The sequence below is a fragment of the Pempheris klunzingeri genome, chromosome 7 (assembly GCF_042242105.1).
Source record: "Pempheris klunzingeri isolate RE-2024b chromosome 7, fPemKlu1.hap1, whole genome shotgun sequence".
NCBI classification, from domain to species: Eukaryota; Metazoa; Chordata; class Actinopteri; order Acropomatiformes; family Pempheridae; genus Pempheris; species Pempheris klunzingeri.
This window is the reverse complement of record NC_092018.1, coordinates 4564831-4583588: the sequence shown is the minus strand read 5'-3', so window position 1 is coordinate 4583588 and position 18758 is coordinate 4564831. Positions and strand designations below refer to the sequence as shown.

General features: G+C 42.9%; 3 protein-coding genes across 3 annotated transcripts in view; 1 reads left to right on the top strand and 2 right to left on the bottom strand.

The window, feature by feature from the left end:
- The first annotated feature begins 53 nt into the window (after nucleotides 1-53).
- On the top strand, nucleotides 54-1703 carry iscua (iron-sulfur cluster assembly enzyme a). The gene is made up of 5 exons (XM_070833956.1): nucleotides 54-192; nucleotides 387-500; nucleotides 594-704; nucleotides 815-893; nucleotides 1167-1703. Exons 1-5 carry the CDS (start codon nucleotides 91-93, stop codon nucleotides 1253-1255), a joined length of 495 nt encoding a protein of 164 aa, XP_070690057.1. The 5' UTR covers nucleotides 54-90; the 3' UTR covers nucleotides 1256-1703.
- Nucleotides 1704-7241: 5538 nt separating this feature from the next.
- Nucleotides 7242-7991, bottom strand: tmem119a (transmembrane protein 119a). The gene has a single exon (XM_070833078.1). The coding sequence runs from the start codon at nucleotides 7989-7991 to the stop codon at nucleotides 7242-7244; it is 750 nt and encodes a 249-aa protein (XP_070689179.1).
- A 3933-nt stretch (nucleotides 7992-11924) lies between these two features.
- coro1ca (coronin, actin binding protein, 1Ca) overlaps nucleotides 11925-18758 on the bottom strand; it is a 31476-nt gene continuing 24642 nt past the window's right edge. The window contains exons 4-11 of the mRNA XM_070833250.1: nucleotides 17964-18093; nucleotides 17584-17765; nucleotides 17183-17302; nucleotides 16742-16846; nucleotides 16500-16645; nucleotides 16207-16264; nucleotides 15823-16065; nucleotides 11925-14796 (exon numbers count right to left, since the gene is read on the bottom strand). Of these exons, the coding sequence (XP_070689351.1) occupies nucleotides 14677-14796; nucleotides 15823-16065; nucleotides 16207-16264; nucleotides 16500-16645; nucleotides 16742-16846; nucleotides 17183-17302; nucleotides 17584-17765; nucleotides 17964-18093 (1104 nt within the window). The 3' untranslated portion in view covers nucleotides 11925-14676. The remainder of the gene's footprint in view (nucleotides 14797-15822; nucleotides 16066-16206; nucleotides 16265-16499; nucleotides 16646-16741; nucleotides 16847-17182; nucleotides 17303-17583; nucleotides 17766-17963; nucleotides 18094-18758) is intronic.

Genomic DNA, 18758 nt, shown 5'->3' with positions numbered 1-18758 from the left:
AAGCTTCCGTCTTCACTTGTTTATCAACACAAAGCGGTCGTCCTCACTCGTACTCACTCGTGCATTTCCGGTCATCATCGGTATCTCAATATGGCGACGATGTCCTTACGTTACTCTGCGTCCTCGCTGTTGTTACTTAGCAGGAGGTTATTCAACCCGCAGCTGAATGCTCTTTGTTCATATCACGAAAAGGTAACTAATATGTCTTTAACCATAAATTCACAATCGTTACCAGCCAACGCCACCCGAGTTTTAGCAACAGTTAGCTTAGCGCGTGCTGTCAGAGAGTAAGGTGCACTGTATGCTAACTAACTTTGCCTTTTTAACACACGACTCTCAACAACAAAGCGATAAATCATCGTCATCTGTTTGTGGCTTTCCTCAAGGTGGTGGACCATTACGAAAACCCAAGAAATGTGGGCTCTCTAGACAAAAACAACAAGAATGTGGGGACTGGCTTGGTGGGTGCACCAGCCTGTGGCGACGTAATGAAACTTCAGGTGAGTTACCGGTCAGGAGCAGCTCAGTTACTGCTGCCATCACCTTCAGCTTACTATTATATACACACCTGTATGATTATGTGTCGTTTTCAGATTCAGGTGGACGAAAATGGCAAGATCACTGATGCAAAATTTAAGACATTTGGCTGCGGATCAGCCATTGCCTCCAGTTCTCTGGCAACAGAGTGGGTGAAGGGGAAGTCGGTGAGTCGGTGTTGCAGATGTAAAAGGGAATGAGAACAGTAGCTGAACAAAAACCCTGCTTTTTTTGTTGTTGTTGTTGAGGATCTGACAAGCCTGCTGTCATCCTGTAGGTCGATGAAGCTCTGAAGATCAAGAACACAGACATTGCCAAAGAACTCTGCCTTCCTCCAGTCAAGCTTCATTGCTCCAGTAAGTTCAAAGCAATACAATTACACAACCTGCTGCCAACACAAAGCCAGAGCTGTTCACACACCTCAAACCTTCTACATGAGGGCGGATGACTAATTAATGGAAAAAAACAGCATGTGTAAACTATTCAGTTTGACGTTTCTTAACTTTCGTTTCAGGTTTTTCCTGTAATTTGTTACTTGACTGTACATTTCTCAGTAAGATGAAACCTTTTTTTCCGTTTCATTTCACACTCAAAGTGCGTCTAACACCACCTCACGTCATTTCTTTCAGTGCTTGCTGAAGATGCCATAAAAGCAGCGCTGTCAGACTACCGACTAAAACAGGACAAGAAGGAGGAGCGCGCACAAGCCAGCGGTTAATACGTCATTGTTAACTGGGCCCTGAAATGATTCACTGCAGTGCTGTTTTGGAGATTGGTTTCCATAGCCATACATCAGGTCTTGCACCTTTCCGGGAGCTTTATACCCTCTAAAAATCTCAAGCTAAGCTGAACTCAAGCTAAGATTCTCATGTTGTTCAAGTGCCAGATGTTAATGGAATTGATTTGTTTCATCAGATCTCAACATCTCTCTGACTTTGCAGTGCTTTTTACATGAAACACAGATGAGACATGTCGTGAATCAGAAACAATAGGTTGAGGTGTTTTTTTTGTTTAAATATATATATTTTTTTGGCATTTAGGCTTTATTTGGCTCCAGTGTATAAAATCACTGGTCCCTCAAGGACATGCTTAAGTACACATACAAAAACAGACTACAGAATATTGTATGAGACGTGTGATTATTGTGAATTAAATAATTAAAAACATTTTCAGTGCGTCTGTGCTGATGTCATCCACCAGATCCTTCATCGAGCGGGGCCACCCTCTGCTGGCGCAGAAGTACCTTTTTCAGTACAAGCAGCACTGCCAGCATCAGGAGAGCAACTAATACACACAACACAGCGAGCAGAGAAATGACCACTGCAGAGTTTTCTTGTCTGAGCTCTCGTGGCTCAGCAGTGGGCCAGAGTGCATCTCTGTTTGTGGAAAGCAAAGATCGTGTCACTTCAGCAGAGGTTGCATCAATCTGAGGGGACCGACCTGTGATGTTGCATTTGTGTTCCTCATCGGGGACAGAAGTAGTGGTTTTTAAATGGGGTAGGCTGAATGGTTGTGTGTTATTTAAGGATAAACACTCCTCATAGGTAAGGGTCTCTAAAGAGTAGTGTGCAAGTGATACACGAGTCTTGGGTTTATCTTTGGAAGGGGGTCCAACAGTGACGTCCTGTGACGCGCTTCCCAAATATCTCTTGTTATCAAATGAGATTGATCCCGTGGGCTTCACTGTCAGCGTCTCCAGTGCAGAGTGGAGGTCCAGCTGGTGTGTCCTCTCATTTGGCTTCAGGACACGAGGGCAAATAGCCACGACAGAGAGGTCCAGAAGGAGACGGTGAGCAAGATGGACTGGCTCGGTGCACACCAGGTCAGTGGCCATCTTCAGCCTGCCGCTCAGCAGCCATCGGTAAAGATACAGAATGTCACACTCACACACCCACAGGTTGTTGTTGAGGTCCACAGACCTGAGAAGCCGCAGGCTGTCGAAGGCGCTCTCTGGGACGGAGCGGAGACAGTTGCTGTTGATCTTCAGGACCTGCAGATTGACCAGGGCGGACAGCGAGGGCAGGTCCAGGACAGAGATGCAGTTTTCTGAGAGGTCTAAATGGGTCAGCGATGGAGGAAGATTCAGAGGGAGGCGTGTAAGCTGGTTCCCCTTCAGAGTCAGAACCTGCAGCTTGTTGAGACCCTGAAGAGCCCCGGGTTGGATGGCACGGATGCGGTTGTCCTCCAGATCCAGGCGAGTGAGGTTGCCCAGTTGGCGCAGGGCGCCTGTGGTGATGTAAGTGATGCGGTTTTCTTGCAGCAGCAGGGTGTCCAGGCTGGGGGGCAGGCCCCGAGGGAAGCGGGCCAGCAGATTGTGACTGAGGCTGAGCTCCTGTAGGCCATAGAAGGGCCGGAGCAGGTGGTCCACGTTACAGAGGTGGTTTCTGGCCACAGATAGAGCTGAGGTACTGAGAGGGACCGAACGAGGAAGTGACCTAAGACCAAGGGACTCGCACAAAACCAAAAATCCTGCACGAGGACAGCAGCAGCCGGGAGGACAGGGAGACATTATGAGGCAGGGTAGAGGACAGATGCAGAGAATCAGTAGGACACCACATCTGCACCAAAGCATGACTCACTGCAAGGAATGGAGGAAACAACCACATTAGACACAGCAAACACTACCAGGAAACATGCTGATGTCTCACTCTAGCTAAGAAAACAGGTAATTAATGGCGTTCTAATGTTGCTCTGATGGACTGTTTGACCCTTGACCTCCTAAGAGCTCCAAAACATCTATTAATGACTGATTAACATTAATAACTCAACATGAATTCGTACACTCCTGATCAAAGATCAAATCAAGACCGGGGGAAAAATTACAAGAATTCGCATTTCGCATTGCTGGATCGTAAGCAGGTTGCAAGTAGAGCTTCAAAATACAAAAAGAAGAAGTAGTAGGCAATTTATTGAAAACTGCATCTAAACTCAAACAGGCTGTTTTCAGCTGAAGACCATAGCCTTAAAATGTCAAAATCTGTACAAAAATCTGGCTTTCATGTCATTTTCATTCAGGCATTAACACTGTCATGACCTCCTGATGGCAAAGGCAAAAAGGCTTTCTGTCTTGTGGTAGGATTGTTGAGCTGCACATGCAAGGTGTCTTGCAACGTGCCATCACTGCCGAGGTTGGACGCAGTAAGACAGTCATTTTACATTTCTTAAAGGATCCTGAGGGTTATGGGACAAAAAAGTCAAGTGGTAGACCCAAAAAAATTTCACCTGCGCTGAGCCGGGGGATCCGACGGGCTGTCCATGAAGACACAGGCCGATCTTCGACCCAAATTGAGGCCGTTACTGATGCTGACTGCAGCCCAATAACCATAAGACAGCATCCGCGAGAGAAGGGCTTAAAGAACAAAAACCGTCTTCAAAGGCCACGTCTCCTCCCACGCCACAAACTTGCCCGTTTGGACTTTGCTAGGGAGCACCAAACCTGCCAACCTGCTTATGATCCAGCAATGCGAAATGCAAATTCTTGTAATTTTTCCCCCGGTCTTAAGATTTTGATCAGGAGTGTACCTTTGGCTGTTGGCCTCTTAGACATGAGAGACCTGTGAGCCTTTATTAATGAATTAACAGTGAATCAGCATTTAAAACTAGGTTAATGTCTTAATAGAAAGTGTGAATGTTGTTCATTTACACTGTCTGGTGATAGCCTTGCACCTATGTGATGTGAATATTAGTACTCCTCTTCAACTTTTTAGAAAGGGAGAAACATTTATTAATGACTCGCTACAAAGATTTTTTTATAGCCTGACATCAAAAGTTGTTCTGATCACTGAATGAGTTATAAACCATTTATAAAGCCATTATTAACACCATAATAACACCCTATTGAGGTGATTTATTTAAAGAAATAGATAAAGGCCCATGCACTTACCATTTTTATATTCCTGTATCCTCTGCTCCTCCGAAGAGATGGGCAGGCTCATCACCCCGTGGTCCTTACATGATCTCTAAAGATAACCACCGCTGCTGCTGAGAATTCCAGGCAGATGCTCATCAAAGTTTAACGACAGCCTTAAGGTGCTGTATTACCTATTCTGGATCCTCTTCACCGGTCAAGTTGATTGAGAGGTCCTTTTGTTTGTCAGTGGCAGACAGTGAAAAGGGTCAAAATACATGAATACAAGAGATGTTGTGTAAGAAGAAAAAAAAAAAAGAAAGTAACAACACAGGTGTCCCAAATATTCCCTTATCTGAGGTTACCAAACGTTGAGGTTCCCAAAACTCAAACAGTCAGTGAATCTAGCAAACAAGCCTCAGTCAGGGTGCGTTCTGGGTGTTCCTGCAGCCCTCTGCATTCCCGTCACCTGGTGGGAAGAGTGAAAGTGAAGGGGTTGTATTTTCTCGAATTATTTAGCACCTCATTGACAAAGAGAGGGGAATCTGACCCCAGTGAGAAGCTGTGTCGGGGCTCAAGTTTCAGTCTACGCAGGGTTACACTTGCTTTTGAGCTGTTGTGCTGTCATCTTTGATGTTTGGTCTTTGGAAAATTGACTCCTATGATTCAGATCAAACTTTTTTTTAATTTGCATGGCCTGTAATTCTGCCATTTTAGTAACATTTAATCACATTTTAACACATTGGTAATGGAATTCAACAAGAGATTTCACATGTGGTCCTAATGTACTCATCACGAGATGAAGCCGGGGGACATGATGCAAAGATGAATACATAGCTGATAAATCAATACTTTCACTGTTCACATGAGGGCAGTATTTCATCACTCGCTCAAAATATGGGAAACAAAACTTATATGAATTTTTGTTTGAACTTCTCTGGAACAAATCAGTGTCTCCAAGAGTTGCACAGATAAATCATGAGCTTTTGTTTTGGAGCAAAGGTCCCTCTATATATCTGGTTTACTGCTGATGAATTATTTAAACAATCTTGTACAGTAGCCAGTGAGGGACAAAGGGAGCTCTCCACATCTCCAGGCTCTAATACCTTCTGCAGTCCTGTGTTTGGGGGTGAAGGTGCCAGCTGCCTCACCAAGGCCAGTTCTAAAAAGGTGGAGGAGTGGGTCTTATATGTGTGCACACACATAGTACATAGCACAGTACAACAGCCTTGAGATGTAGCTGTGTGTCTCCAAAAAGCAGATATCACCAATCTGACATTTGGGTAATTACTTTAAAAATAGTTACCCATGATTCTTGAGTGGACGCAATTCAAAATTACAGATTCCCGAGTTGAACATAATGCGTCGTCTATTATTTCAAACTGTCCTCGCCTTTCTAATCTTAGCTTTCCTCAGGGCCGTGCTTGTCCTTCACCGTGGAACATCGTTTCAAAAAGGACAGAAACATCACTATCAACAATTTTATTCAACAGAAGCAAAACAACATCGTCATTTTGTAAACAATAAAACTGTCACTTACAGAGGAAGCATCTGTCTGGAAACATCTGAGGACAACAATCTGAGGTTCACCGGGAAAAGAGTTTTTTAAACAAAGTTTTGGTAAATCGTACAAATCACACACTTGGTTCAGATGCTGAGTCAATAACTTGAGTACAGTGAGTCCGAGAGTGTGTAATTTAAATGTTTAATCAAATAAAATCAGATGAACACGGCAAATGTAAACTTCTCAGCCTGTTATTGTGAAGTACCTTCAACTTTAAACATATTACATACTATCTATCCCTGTACTCAAGTCTTTGCCTCATTACAAATGATGACATTAAAAACAAAAACCATAAGTTATCTTATATATGTATTACTTATTTAAAAAAAACTCAAACCCTGATTCGCAAAGTTTTTATACCAAAAAAATAAACAATTGAAATTATCAACCAAATAAATATGAGGACAGATAGATTGTAGATGTATGTAAGTTTGAACTTTAGCTCACCACAAAGAACACTGTTGCAAATTTTGGTGTAAAGCTATGTGAAGTAGGGTTCTTTAAGTAAAATACAATTATGATATGACATAAAACAACATTAGTAAATATGAATGTAAATATAAAGAGAATGTTTTTGCTACTTATCCAACAAATCAAGTTTACTGGCATCTCGTTCAGCTTAATTTACAGCAGCAAAGATTTTGCCCTAAATGGCAGCAGACTGGTTCAGCGAAACCTGTGAGCTGCTAAAATGATACCGTGGAGGACAGCAGGACTCATTCCTCTGTCTTAGCAGGCATATGGAGTAAAACATCTCTATATGAAAAACACATGAATACTTTTTATTTCTGATTTGGAAAGAATTACAGGGTAACTTTTTGTCATTCTCCTATAAAACCTACATGCCACCTTTCCTAGTGATGCTACTTTGGCAGCAGTGACTGATGATTGAGACTCGGTGGTTACCGAGGATGCAACAATAAAATAAATCAATAAATTTTTTATAACTGTTAATGAATAACATTGAGATGCAGCAACATAATTGAGTATTTTGAATTCTTGTCACATAATTTCTACTCTTTGTGTTATTTATTTTTATTTTAGACAATAAACAAGGTGATGGTTCATATTTTCATAACCGTTCAGACTGAACGATGGGTGTTTTGTCATATAAGGGCACAAGCTTCAGAAATGCATTTCTTGCTGGCAGTTGTAAAAAAGTATTCGAATCACAATGCATTCATATGTATTTTTTTTTCATATCTCTTTGGTATGACCAACCTGTCTGATCTCTTTTTTTATGTCATAGTTGCAACGTTTCACCTCTCAACCAATATCAGCCTTGAACATGGCCTAGTGATGGGCCTTTTTCAGGTGGCAGGTGCAGGTTGGCGGACTGGAGCTGGTGCTGGGGGAGGAGCTCTGCTGCACCTCCTCCCTGTGCTTGGGCTGCTCTTTGTGCTTGGGCTCCTCTCTCCGCTTTTCCACCTCCTCTGCCGCTCTGACCCTCCTGACCTCCTGGCGAGGCGACGACCTGACGTCTCTCCCCCTCTCTCCCACCAGAGCCTTGGAGGGTGTGCGCAGGTTCTTGGGGGAGGCCATACTCTGAGTCTGGACCCTCTTGACGTGGTCCACAGCGTACGGCCTCTCCTGGAACTCGCTTGAATTCTTGTGTGCACCCGTTTTATCGGCCATATATTTCCTGGGTGGGTTGGGAGGGGGTTTGTAGGCCTCCAGTTTGCGCTTATGACTCATGGCAGAGGCACAGCAGATGATGAAGACCATGACGATGAGAAGAGAGGTCACGACGATGATGATGAGCAAATTCTCCTGCAGGAAATCCACTACTCGGGTCAGGACAAAGTCCTTCAGGCGGATCATGGTGGTGGTGATGGTGTTGGTGAGGGTGGGAGGTCCAGTCGCAGCGCTGATATCAACAGGTGCTCGGGTGGAGAAGGAGGTCGGAAAAAGGAGTTCCAGCTCGGCTTCATCCCCACTGCCGTCCATGGAGACGTTGTAGAACAGAGGAGTGGCGTGACACACACTACTCCACAGTGAGAGCAGGGTCACACAGGCGGCCAGGCAAACCAAGCAGGACTTCATCCTCCTGCAGCAACAACAGAGAATCAGCTCAGGATCAAAAGTGGAAATATTTCCAAATCTAATATTACAGGGATCCTCTAACAAAAAAAGCCTGAGACCCCTTAAAGTAATAGTTTCACATTTTTGGAATTAGACTGGAAGATCAATATTATGTTTGTGTATCAACTATTAGACTGGAGCCGGGGGGGCAGCTTAGCTTACAAGAGTCTGGAAACACATCCAGCACATCGAAAGTTCACTAATTAACACATCACAGCCAGTTTGTTTCATCTGCACAGGAACAGAAAAGTGCGTTTCCACTACGCTAAGATACTCACTTCCTCCGCACATTTCCCACAGTGTCAAACTACTTCTTTAAAGTGTGTCACATAATGCATGTGAGTTCATGGTTGAGAGAGCAGAGACCCCTTGGATGTTTCTACTAACTGATGTCAAGCAGTCTGACATGCAACAGGCACATGCAGAGAAAATGAAACAGTGTTTTTCAGGGCTGTTTCCATCTGAAATGTAAGTATCCATCTTGACTCAGGTTTTCTGCCGTTCCCCATCCTGCAACAGATCTATTTTAGCAGGCAGCAGAGTAGCCATTACTTATTTGGGGTGGAGACAGCGAGTTTGGTGCTGAAGGCCTTATAATTTGTAAAGTAGAAGGAGGCCACCCATCCACCACACCAAAGCCAGGAGGAAGCTATATTCCAGAGGGAGCACAGAGGCGTGGGAGACCTGTGGCTGTGGCCTCTATATTTACACTGGGCAGCAGCTGCTGTGCACCAGGCCACAGCAGCACAGACCTGATGAAGATATTTCTGCTTCCAGGCAAACATGCATTTACTGACAGTACAACTGACTGAACAAACTTCTCGGTCCAACATGACTTTTCCTCCACTATTCTCTCTCCATCCTTCTCAATGTGAGGCCAAGCTTTAACAATGAAAACTGCCCACAGTGGAGCTCAGACTGCTACCGTTCATAACCTGCTTAAGTCTGACATGGTGTGTAATTACAAAGGGCTAAACCGTAAAGACGAGCTTCTAATCAGCATCATGCTACAGAGAACCTGCTGCTGCTCTGATTCACACCGTACAGCGCGAAACCCCCCTCCCTGTGTGGTCGAACATACAGTGTGTACTCTGCTGGACCAGATGGTAGGCTGGGTCTTCATCCTTGAATGTAAAGCCTGTGGGTCAGCACTGCCCCCTGAATCCTCATAATTACACCTATAATTACTGGTATTTCACCGTAGGATCCACATTATCTTCAACCAAAGGCCATCAGACACCAGATGTGCAATTCATTTCATGACATTCCAGTGTTTAATGTCTCAAACTCCTTGAGTTTACATTTACACACTGTACGGCTGTTTCAGACATGATCTTGTACGGTAAAGCTTGCAACGTGTAAAATATTCAAATCCATCGCATTTTCATGGCAGCATCTTTTCATCAAATAGAAGTGTCCTTGATGTCTTGGCCATCATTTATTACACATTTACCCAACACTCAGTGTGACACACGTGGCAGTTTTAGAGAAGCTGCACTCTCAACCACCTTTAAGATGAAGGTAAGCAGGTTGCCCAAGTTGACAACAAAATGTTGTAAAGATGTGACCACAGGCATATTCTTTCATAAAACTGGTCTACAGTTGGTGTCCCTCAGGTCTTTGCATTGAGAGTTAAGAAAGAGTGGAGATCACACAGGATAGAACTGATGAAAAACTTGGATGTTAGCAAGGGTGAAAGAAGCAATAAAAGAAGCAATATAACAATGTAAAAACATTCCATGACAAGAAAAAGCCCTGCATTATGAATTAAGTGAAAATACAAAAAAATGTATCAAAAGTACTTGCTATGCTAAATTAAATGGTTGTGGTGTTGATTTGAGTTGAACATCTTAACTACCTGTTAACCGCTGTGTGGTTTAATATGTAACAATGCACCATACTTTATTGTGTGAAGGATTTGAATCTGTGAAGAAGCAGTTGCTATCAAATAAATGTAACAAAATACAAAATACCATCAAATGGAAATACTCAAGTCAAGTATCTTAAAATTACACTTAAGTACTTGAGTAAATGTACTTGGTTACATCCCACAGTTTTACTAAATAACTTTTAACATTTGAAACTTTACTCAGCATGTTGTCAGTTTGGACTCACAGACTGTCCAAAAATCATTAAAATCAATGACTGTACTTTTTTTCTTTTTCTTTGTTAATAGCACCTACTTTTAATACACAACACATCTAAATACATACTTACAGAATGTGTTATCCTGGGTTTATCTTCTGAGCAGCACACGGCAGAGCTGGAGACAGAGAGGGAAATAAAGGGGAGACAAAGCAATGAGAGGAAAGTGAAAAAGGGTTTCCAAGCATCCGCCCTCCCTGCTGCGTTTTTTACTGAGCTCTAAAAAGTCTGCTCCCTGCAAAATGATGATCCATCCCTCTATTTTCAGCTTCTCCTCCCTCTTCCCAGCCTCCCCGTCTTCTTCATCCTCCTGCACTTCTGGGGTTTGGGATTGAACTTTTTTTTTTATTTCTTTAACGTAAACATTTTTCTGGATAGAGGGACACAGTCATGTAGACGTGATTCTGCACCAAGTGACTTTTTCTCAGACATGGAGCAATGCTGAAGTGTCTTAAAACAGGGGGTTTATTTTGCTTGAAAGAGTGATTTGCCACAATGTGTGATGAATCATTCATAGCATAAACTGAGCATTGTGCTTTTTAAATCTCAGTGCAAAGACATTGCAGTTGGTCCATCCGTCCCATGTTGTAGGGAAATGGGTATTTCTGTACTTGGCGGGGCGAGTCCCAAGACTCCTCTGCCTCCCACCGAGTCCTCTCTAATTAAGTCCCAGTTGATTACAGCCTGTCTCTACAGGGCATACAAGATTGGCGCAGAGAGAAAGCACCCCTTTCATTGCAAAACACATGTACAGGGTGAACATATAAACTTCATGGTCTTGGTCATGGAGGCACTTATCTCTGGATACAGGGTGTCTATTTAAGGCTGCTCATGCCTCCTTTCTTATTTCATTCAGTTATTTTGACAGCCGGTCTGAGATGTTGGTATTATATCTGGTCAGTTTGAGGGTTTACCGTAAGTGTGAACAAGGTAGCAGTTCTTCCAGGTTTTGGATGCAGTAAAGAAAACTAGAGACACGGATTCTATTGCGATTAATTACTTTGTGTCACACGTTGTTGTAAATACCACCGCAGCAGGTGTTTGGGCTCATTGTCACTGCAGAATGCTGTGGTAGCCATGCTGGTCAGGTGTGCCTTGAATTTTGAATAAATCACCACCAGCGGTATCACCAGCAAAGCCTGACCTTCATGTCTTGAATAATTGACGGACTGTCGTTTCTCTTTACTTAGTTGAGAGGGTCTTGCCGGAATATGGATTAGATCAGCAGTCGAATAGGACTGTTCACCTTGGCACAACACATCTGATGGTCTCAAACATTAACTGGGCAAGAACTTCCATAAATTAACTCTTGACAAGGAGCATTTTGTTAATTGAAAAACATTTCAGGTGACGACCTCATGAAGCTAATTGAGAGAATACCAAGTGTGCAAAGCTGTCATCAAATCAAAAGGTTACTTTGAGGAATCTAAAATATATTCTGATTTTCATTTACTACATAATTCCATGTGTTCCTGCATAGTTTGTCTTTGATACTATAATATAATCAAAATAGATATATTTTTTTAAATCATTGAATGAGAAGGTGTGTACAAGCCTTTGACTGGTACTGTCTACTAGGGATCTTGTCTTTGTACTGCAGACCACAAAAAGCTTCAAATTCAGGCAACTGTTCACTCCTTTCATTATGTGTGTAGTCGTTTCCCTGCAGCCAGTAGACAAATATTAGACAAATGTTAAAAGAAGACACAAGCAAATCATTACATTTCCAATTCAAAACTGTACAATGAGTCCATTTTAAAAATTCTTTATTATTTTTCCTTATAATCAATGTTTGATACTTGAAGCAAGAATAATGAACAAAAATGCTGAGCAGACCTCCACACGAGGTTTCATCTCGGTTCGTTTACATCAGATTTTCTTTCTCGATATTCATAAGACCTCCAACGCAACAGAGGCTCTGCTTTTCTCATGATGCATTATGGCAAGGTGCAGGGAACACAGACTAGGGGAAACATTTAAAACCCACCTCCCATACGAAGACCCTCTTCAGCACAACCACAAAACCAAAATGAAATAATTAAAAGAAAAAAAAAAAAAGAAAAGAAAAATACGGTCATGTTATTTACACAGCTTTCACTCATTTCTCTAGACCTTAATTACAAACATATCTATCTTTCAACTGCACATTTCTCCAACCTACAGAGTCCCTTTGGATCGCTATTCACTACTACTCCTCAAAACTTAGCTCTCGTGCCAACAGTGCTATAAAGAATCCATAGAGTGGCCGTCTGATATACAAGATGGGGCAGTACAATTTGCATCAGACCCACATTTCTGTAGCACTCTATAGATTTCTTGCAACTAATATTCTACGACTCGCTGCTCAAACTGCATATTGAAGCCGCGGTGACTTTTAAGGCTGTGCGTTCAGCCGACAGCGCCTCGGTTTGACATCATTTCTCAAGATGTTTTGAATACCCGTACCGAGGTGGAAAGTGTCAAAATGCCAGGGGCACAATGCTTTTTAGGTGCAGTAATGCTGCCTGGTGTATCGTGGGATGAACTGGCAGGACTTTTCGATGTCGCCCAGCAGGCTGACATACAGTACTTTCGGAACAGGGTCCTTTGAACATAGCGTTTGCACTAAGGATAGCACCTCAAAGTGGTTTTAAATCCGGGCACCAATCAACTCTTCCACTTACTACACACATCTACTCTCACAATAGTCCCCTGCAAACACTTCTGTGGTCACCTCTATGGCACTTTCAGGTCTTTACAGTGGTAACAAATATTAAAGGCAAACAACAGACTGAACCATTACCCGTCTCAGCCTCCCACTGGGAAGCACATCTAAAACATCAGGAAGAGTTTTTTTTTCTTTTTTTCTTTTTAAATCATAGCGGTCTGATCGATGCAGCTCAGACCGGACAGTTCAATGGTTCCTTGATTTCGTAATAACTACACTGGATAGGGGCATCTGAGAAATAACCTTTAAAAAAAACCAAGAAGTGGAAGTGCTAAGAGGGATATAAGCACAGCTGGAACAAGAAACAGGCTGAAATTAACAGTGAAGCAATAACCCGGCTATTCAATTCATCAAAGTTAGAGGCCAGTCTTAGACACTCTACTGTGAGTCCATTTCGCAACACCCCCCTCCCCTCCAAAAATAAGAAACAAAGCAGGAATATTCATAGTGACGGGTACCCAAAAGACCAAAGACATGAGGCACATATTCACACACACAATCTGGGCCTTTAAAGTCGATCATGAACAGTTTCTGTAGCAATCTCCAGTTTTATCACCAGTTGGTTTTGAGCAGTCAAGTCAACGTGTGATTACTTGGTGTCATTTCATATATATTCCCATTTTGTTTGTACAGGTCTGAGATGGCATACAACGCAAAGGACGGGAGACAAAAAATAATCCCACAATACTTGACTGCACTTGTGTGTTGGGCAAAACCAAACCCGTGGATACCCAACACAGAGGTTGGTGGCTGAACCTCTCACAAAAACAAAAGAGCTGAGGTTGAAAATCCACAAGTTTTTCATGAGCAGCACAGAAATGTCACAATGACAACCAACCAGTGTAAATGAGTCACTACAGTAGAGTGTTTACAGAAAGAGGAACTTTACAGAAGTCGTTTTTTCCCCACATCACGAAACTGCCAATGAGATCTGTGGAATGTGTCGTTTTCTTCAAAAAGCACATAGTGAATGTTAATGAAGCAAGAGAGACAGGAATGCATGTTTACATGGACTGTTGATCACAGTCAGAATGACAGGAAGCAGCAGGAACGAGAAGAAACGACAGAGAGCAGGAGTTAGTTTGTGCAGCTTTGTCATTTCTGTAATGTCTTGGTGTATTTGGTGAAGACTGTGGCAGCTAAATGTGTCTTCAATCAGAATTGTTTCCTCCTAATTACAGAGATTTCAGTCTTCCTTGCATGACTATGCAATTTATTTAAATTAGTTTAATTTCATTGTAAATTATTGATGAGATTATCCTCCTTATATAACCAGTCTACTGCACTGAGCTTTCCTGTTTGCATTTTGAATCCTCCCACAAAGAGAGAAAGAAATACTGTTAAGGGGGTGTAAACAAAATGTCTAATTTGGCAACATTATTAATTTAGGGCTATGGTAAGATTAAACACTGATACTTCAAATATCGGGGTTTGCAGTGGTAAATGGGGACTATTGACACTTGAGTTTTCTTGGTCATATTTTTAAAATGCAAAAGAATATAGAAGACCTCTTTTTATGCAAGTAGACAAAATTAAAAAAAAAATGACTGCCACATAATTTTGTCACCAAAAAGTGAGAGTATTTTCTGCTAAATTTGCCACACGTCCTTATTCCACCTGTGTTAAAGTGAGGGTCGGGGGCTGGCTAAGAAAAAGTTCATCTGGAATGTTGCTAGGGATCGTTGCTAGGCAGGCCTCAGACGAAACACTGTCATTGAGATAGGCAGTGACTGGTCCCGCCCACCCCCCAGCCAATGGAACGTCCTGAATTGTAGCGGGTTGGGTAAAGGGTCCCTAAATGGCAATTTTGGACATTTGCTCTTCAAGTGTGATGATTCGCTTCTCCTGACTGCTGACCAGGTCCTTGAGGGATTTGACTTCTTTCAAGATCTCCTCCAGCTTGGCTTCAGATTTCTGTGGGAGACAGAAAAAGACCATGACAATGAAACAAACACAGCAGCACAGTCACATCTGAACCAGTGTCCAAGACATTTCCTGTCCCAACACCGCTACCTATAGTCTTGGATTATACTGTATATGCCAGGCGGTAGGGTCTGGTACTCTGGGGGTTAACATGTTTCGCCAGCGCTGGAGCCCAGTGGGCTGTGATTACAGAGCAGGACTCCAGAGAGACACACATGGGCTGGGTCCCGGGCGGGTGGCTGTGTTGTGGGTGAGGTGCGGCAGGACGCCCGGGAGCAGGCGCCCAGAGCGGCAGCAGACCCCTCAGTTTGTGGGTCAGAGAGTGGGCTGAACAACATCTACAAACCACCTCATGAAGAAGACAACCAGCAATCTGCCCTGCTTTGAACACATACAATTTGTCTGCTTAACACTGTGAAGCCCAGCAAAAGACATGAAGGCACTGACGAGGGGCTTTAACTTGACTCAGGATAACAGACGATGATATCTACTGACTCACAGTTTTATCTAAGTGGTAAGACTAGGAATTATATTAGTATTAACGGTTTCATTATCCTCCTCATGTGAGGGATTTATTTGGTGGTGGATCGTGGCAGACGACTTGTTCTTAGACTATTATTTTTCTAAATGAACACAGTGTAAATAAAACAGCGTAAAAAGCTGACATGTCCTCATAGACTTGCCAATATCTTCTAGCAGTGTAGAGCTGAAACAGTTCATCAATCAACAAAAATAAAACAAAATAGCCAAACTTTCCCTCATTCTAGCTTCTTAGTTGTAGGGATTTGCTGCTTTGCTTTGCCCCCTATGACAATAAACTGAATATCCTTGTTTTGTCCGACCAATAGTCCAAGACGTCACAATAGTTGGCAGATTATAATGATGATGAGAACTATTTTTAGTTGCAGTCCACCATGAATCTTTAAAGACAGTGAGATGCATGTCAGAGCTGCCCATCTCTCCTACGACTGTTTAATGTATTCTGCACTACATTTATCAGAAAGGACAAATACTCACAATCGATGGAGTTGGGGAGGCAGACTTGTTGGCAGGGCTTGAGTTCTCAGAGGTCTTGGTCACCATGTTGTCCAAATTGCACTTTTTGACAACCTTGAATTCGCGATTCTTGAGCGGGACGTAGCCGTTCTTGAGGGAGATGAGGATGGGGTCTCCATTCTTCCCTTCAAACCACTCCTCAGCCTCCAGGACAGGGTCAGGTCCAGCTGTGTCTGGGTACAAGTCGTCCTGGAACAGGTCCGACTGAAGGGGAGGGACAGAGTGACAAGCTGTGAGGAAAACTCTCCAACCTGGATATTTGTAAGACAAGGCCTCACTTGGCTTCAACAAGCAGATTAAAGGTCTGGTAACTGTGCTAAGTGGTCACTTGGGATGAGGACTCACCTTTCTAGGTACAGTCATCACAACAGGCTCACACTTCCTTTCGTGCAGTTTATAGAACCTGGAAACGTACAAATTCAAACCAATTACAAACACTTCAATGAATTATCAAACAACAAAGGCAACAGACAGGCTTTCAGAATTGTTTAGAGATTAGAAGTTATGTCATGGTTACGCTCTGCCTCCTAGTGGCGAAGCTATGAACTCCAGATTAGACCACTTTGACCAACATCAAAAGTCAAAGTGAATTCTGGTGTTGGAGATGACGACTAGTCATCCATCTTAGCTTAGCTTACCTCGCAATTTCACACTTGTTGACGTCAAGGCCCCTCTTGGGCATGTAGCCCATGCCCCTCTGGGGCTCCTTGGTGGTGAAGGTGTTGAGGTAGTGAACATATGGAGCCTCATCTGTGATTTCAAAGAAACGGATGCTGCTGTCGCCCTGTCAATAAAAAAAAAAAAAGATCCGTTTTATTTCCATTTTCAGCTATATGTAAATCAAATTTAGGCTTCCAATTTTGCACTGTTAGAATAATACCTTCCCACAGAGGTAGACAACGTTAGTGTCTGGGTCATAGAAGGGTAAGAGCACGCCGTTGCTGGTGTCCATCTCATTAACAGTCATGGGCTCCTCCAGGTTTTGCTGAAGAAAAAAAACAAAAAAACAATGATAAATCCAAGTATTGGAGTTATTATTTGGAGTATATTGGAGAAACTGCTACATTACTCACAGCTACTAAAAGAACACAACCACTTTGGCTAACAGCTGCTTTTTTCTGTTGCTACATCATTGTATTCAAAAGTTATGAATGTGGCTTTTGTATTTAACATGCATGTATTGTTTCATTTCTCTCAGAATAATCTAAAGAATGAGGTAGAAAACAAGCATTGCAAGTTCAAGACCTTCACAGCTTACATAAATTGAATTTTGCAGTCGTGCGCAATGTAAAACCCACAATCACTAAACTGATGAACTTACCGTGTTCCAGAGCGCTAGCTGTCTCTCACTCATGCGACTGAACCCTGTGGTGAGAACGTTGCCATCAGAAAGGAAAATGGCCCTCATGGGTCGAGTGCCCTCATGTGCCTTCTCCCTCTCCTGTGAAGTATAGTTTACACTAGTTAGCACTTGTCTGCCAGTTCAGTCTGTTCACTTTACTTATGTTTCTTACTGCTAATCCTACGACACTGGTCAACTTGTACTTAATTGTAATTCCTATGTTGATGTCTTTATATATGACTATTGTTCAACAGCGTAGGCTCTTCATTTAGAAAGGGTTCCTGCTCCGGTGTCCCTACACCAACCACATTTCAGTGCACCTACAGCTACTGCAGATACAATAAAATGTCACAACAAAGAAATCTTTGAAGACTGCTTACAGCAACAATGGCCTCCTTGCGGGGGTCGATGATGCGGATGGACTTGTCCTTGCAGGAGGTGCAGATGAGGCTACCGTTGCGGTTCCAGCACACACTGTAAATGACATCAGGGTGCATGTCGTCCAAGGTGATCATAGCCTCTCCTGTGCCCACGTTCCAGATGATGACCTGGTTGTCACAACCTGACAACAGTGTGAAGTAATGGTGAGCAGGATAGAAGCACAATTAAGTCACACGCAATATTTTGTCTAAGCTGCCATCAAGATGAGATGTTATAGCTTGAAGAACTGTGTTCAAATTAAATTTCAGCAACTTTCGAAGGCTAACCCTGAGAATAACTGAAGCGTTGATTTGAAGCTTTACAGACAGGGAAGTCTTACCTGCGCTAAGAAGGATGTTGCGTGCTGTTGGGTGCCATGTGATGATGCCAACACGCTTGGAGTGGCCCTCCAGCACCACCACTGGATCAGACATGGAAGTGACGAGGCCATTCTCAGGAATCTGCCACACCTGTGGAGGACATGAACAGGACAGGATTTAGCATTTTGCATTTGACAAAATGATGAATGACTTCATTGTGAATCCATCAACCCCAAACTACCAGATGTACCACTGCACAGAGGACGCCAACAAATGGTAGCTACCAAAAGGTGCCTGAGGGGGGCAGTAGTGACCAACAATTCAGTTGCCAACAAAGTCATATGATTTATTGACAGCTGGGATGTACAGTCAGATGTGCTCCACCTTCTCAGCTGCTGTACAACAGGATTTTGTTTTGGATTAAATGTTTGCGGGTTATTATGTAGTGTTTTGCCATCACCTTCAAACTACTTTTATGTAGTAAAGTTACTTGTGTCAAAAGGCATTCTGGGGAAAAGCCTTTGTACTTATGGACATGTTTGGTGATAAAAAGGTTGCCGTTATATACCGTCTCTGGCAACAACTGCATATTCTATTCACCAAAGGCCAAATTATGGCTGAGGCATCCCATTTCCCCCCCCATTGTTTAGAGCTACTTCTGTAGCATTTGTCTCCTTTCTTAGCATGCTAATATTGGCTTGTTTCAGGATACCCTATGCTCACATTTTTTAAACAGGCAATCAGTGGCACTGCCAACATTAACAGCAGCACTCGTCGTACAGTCTGCTGTAAGCACACCAGATATACCGCCCACT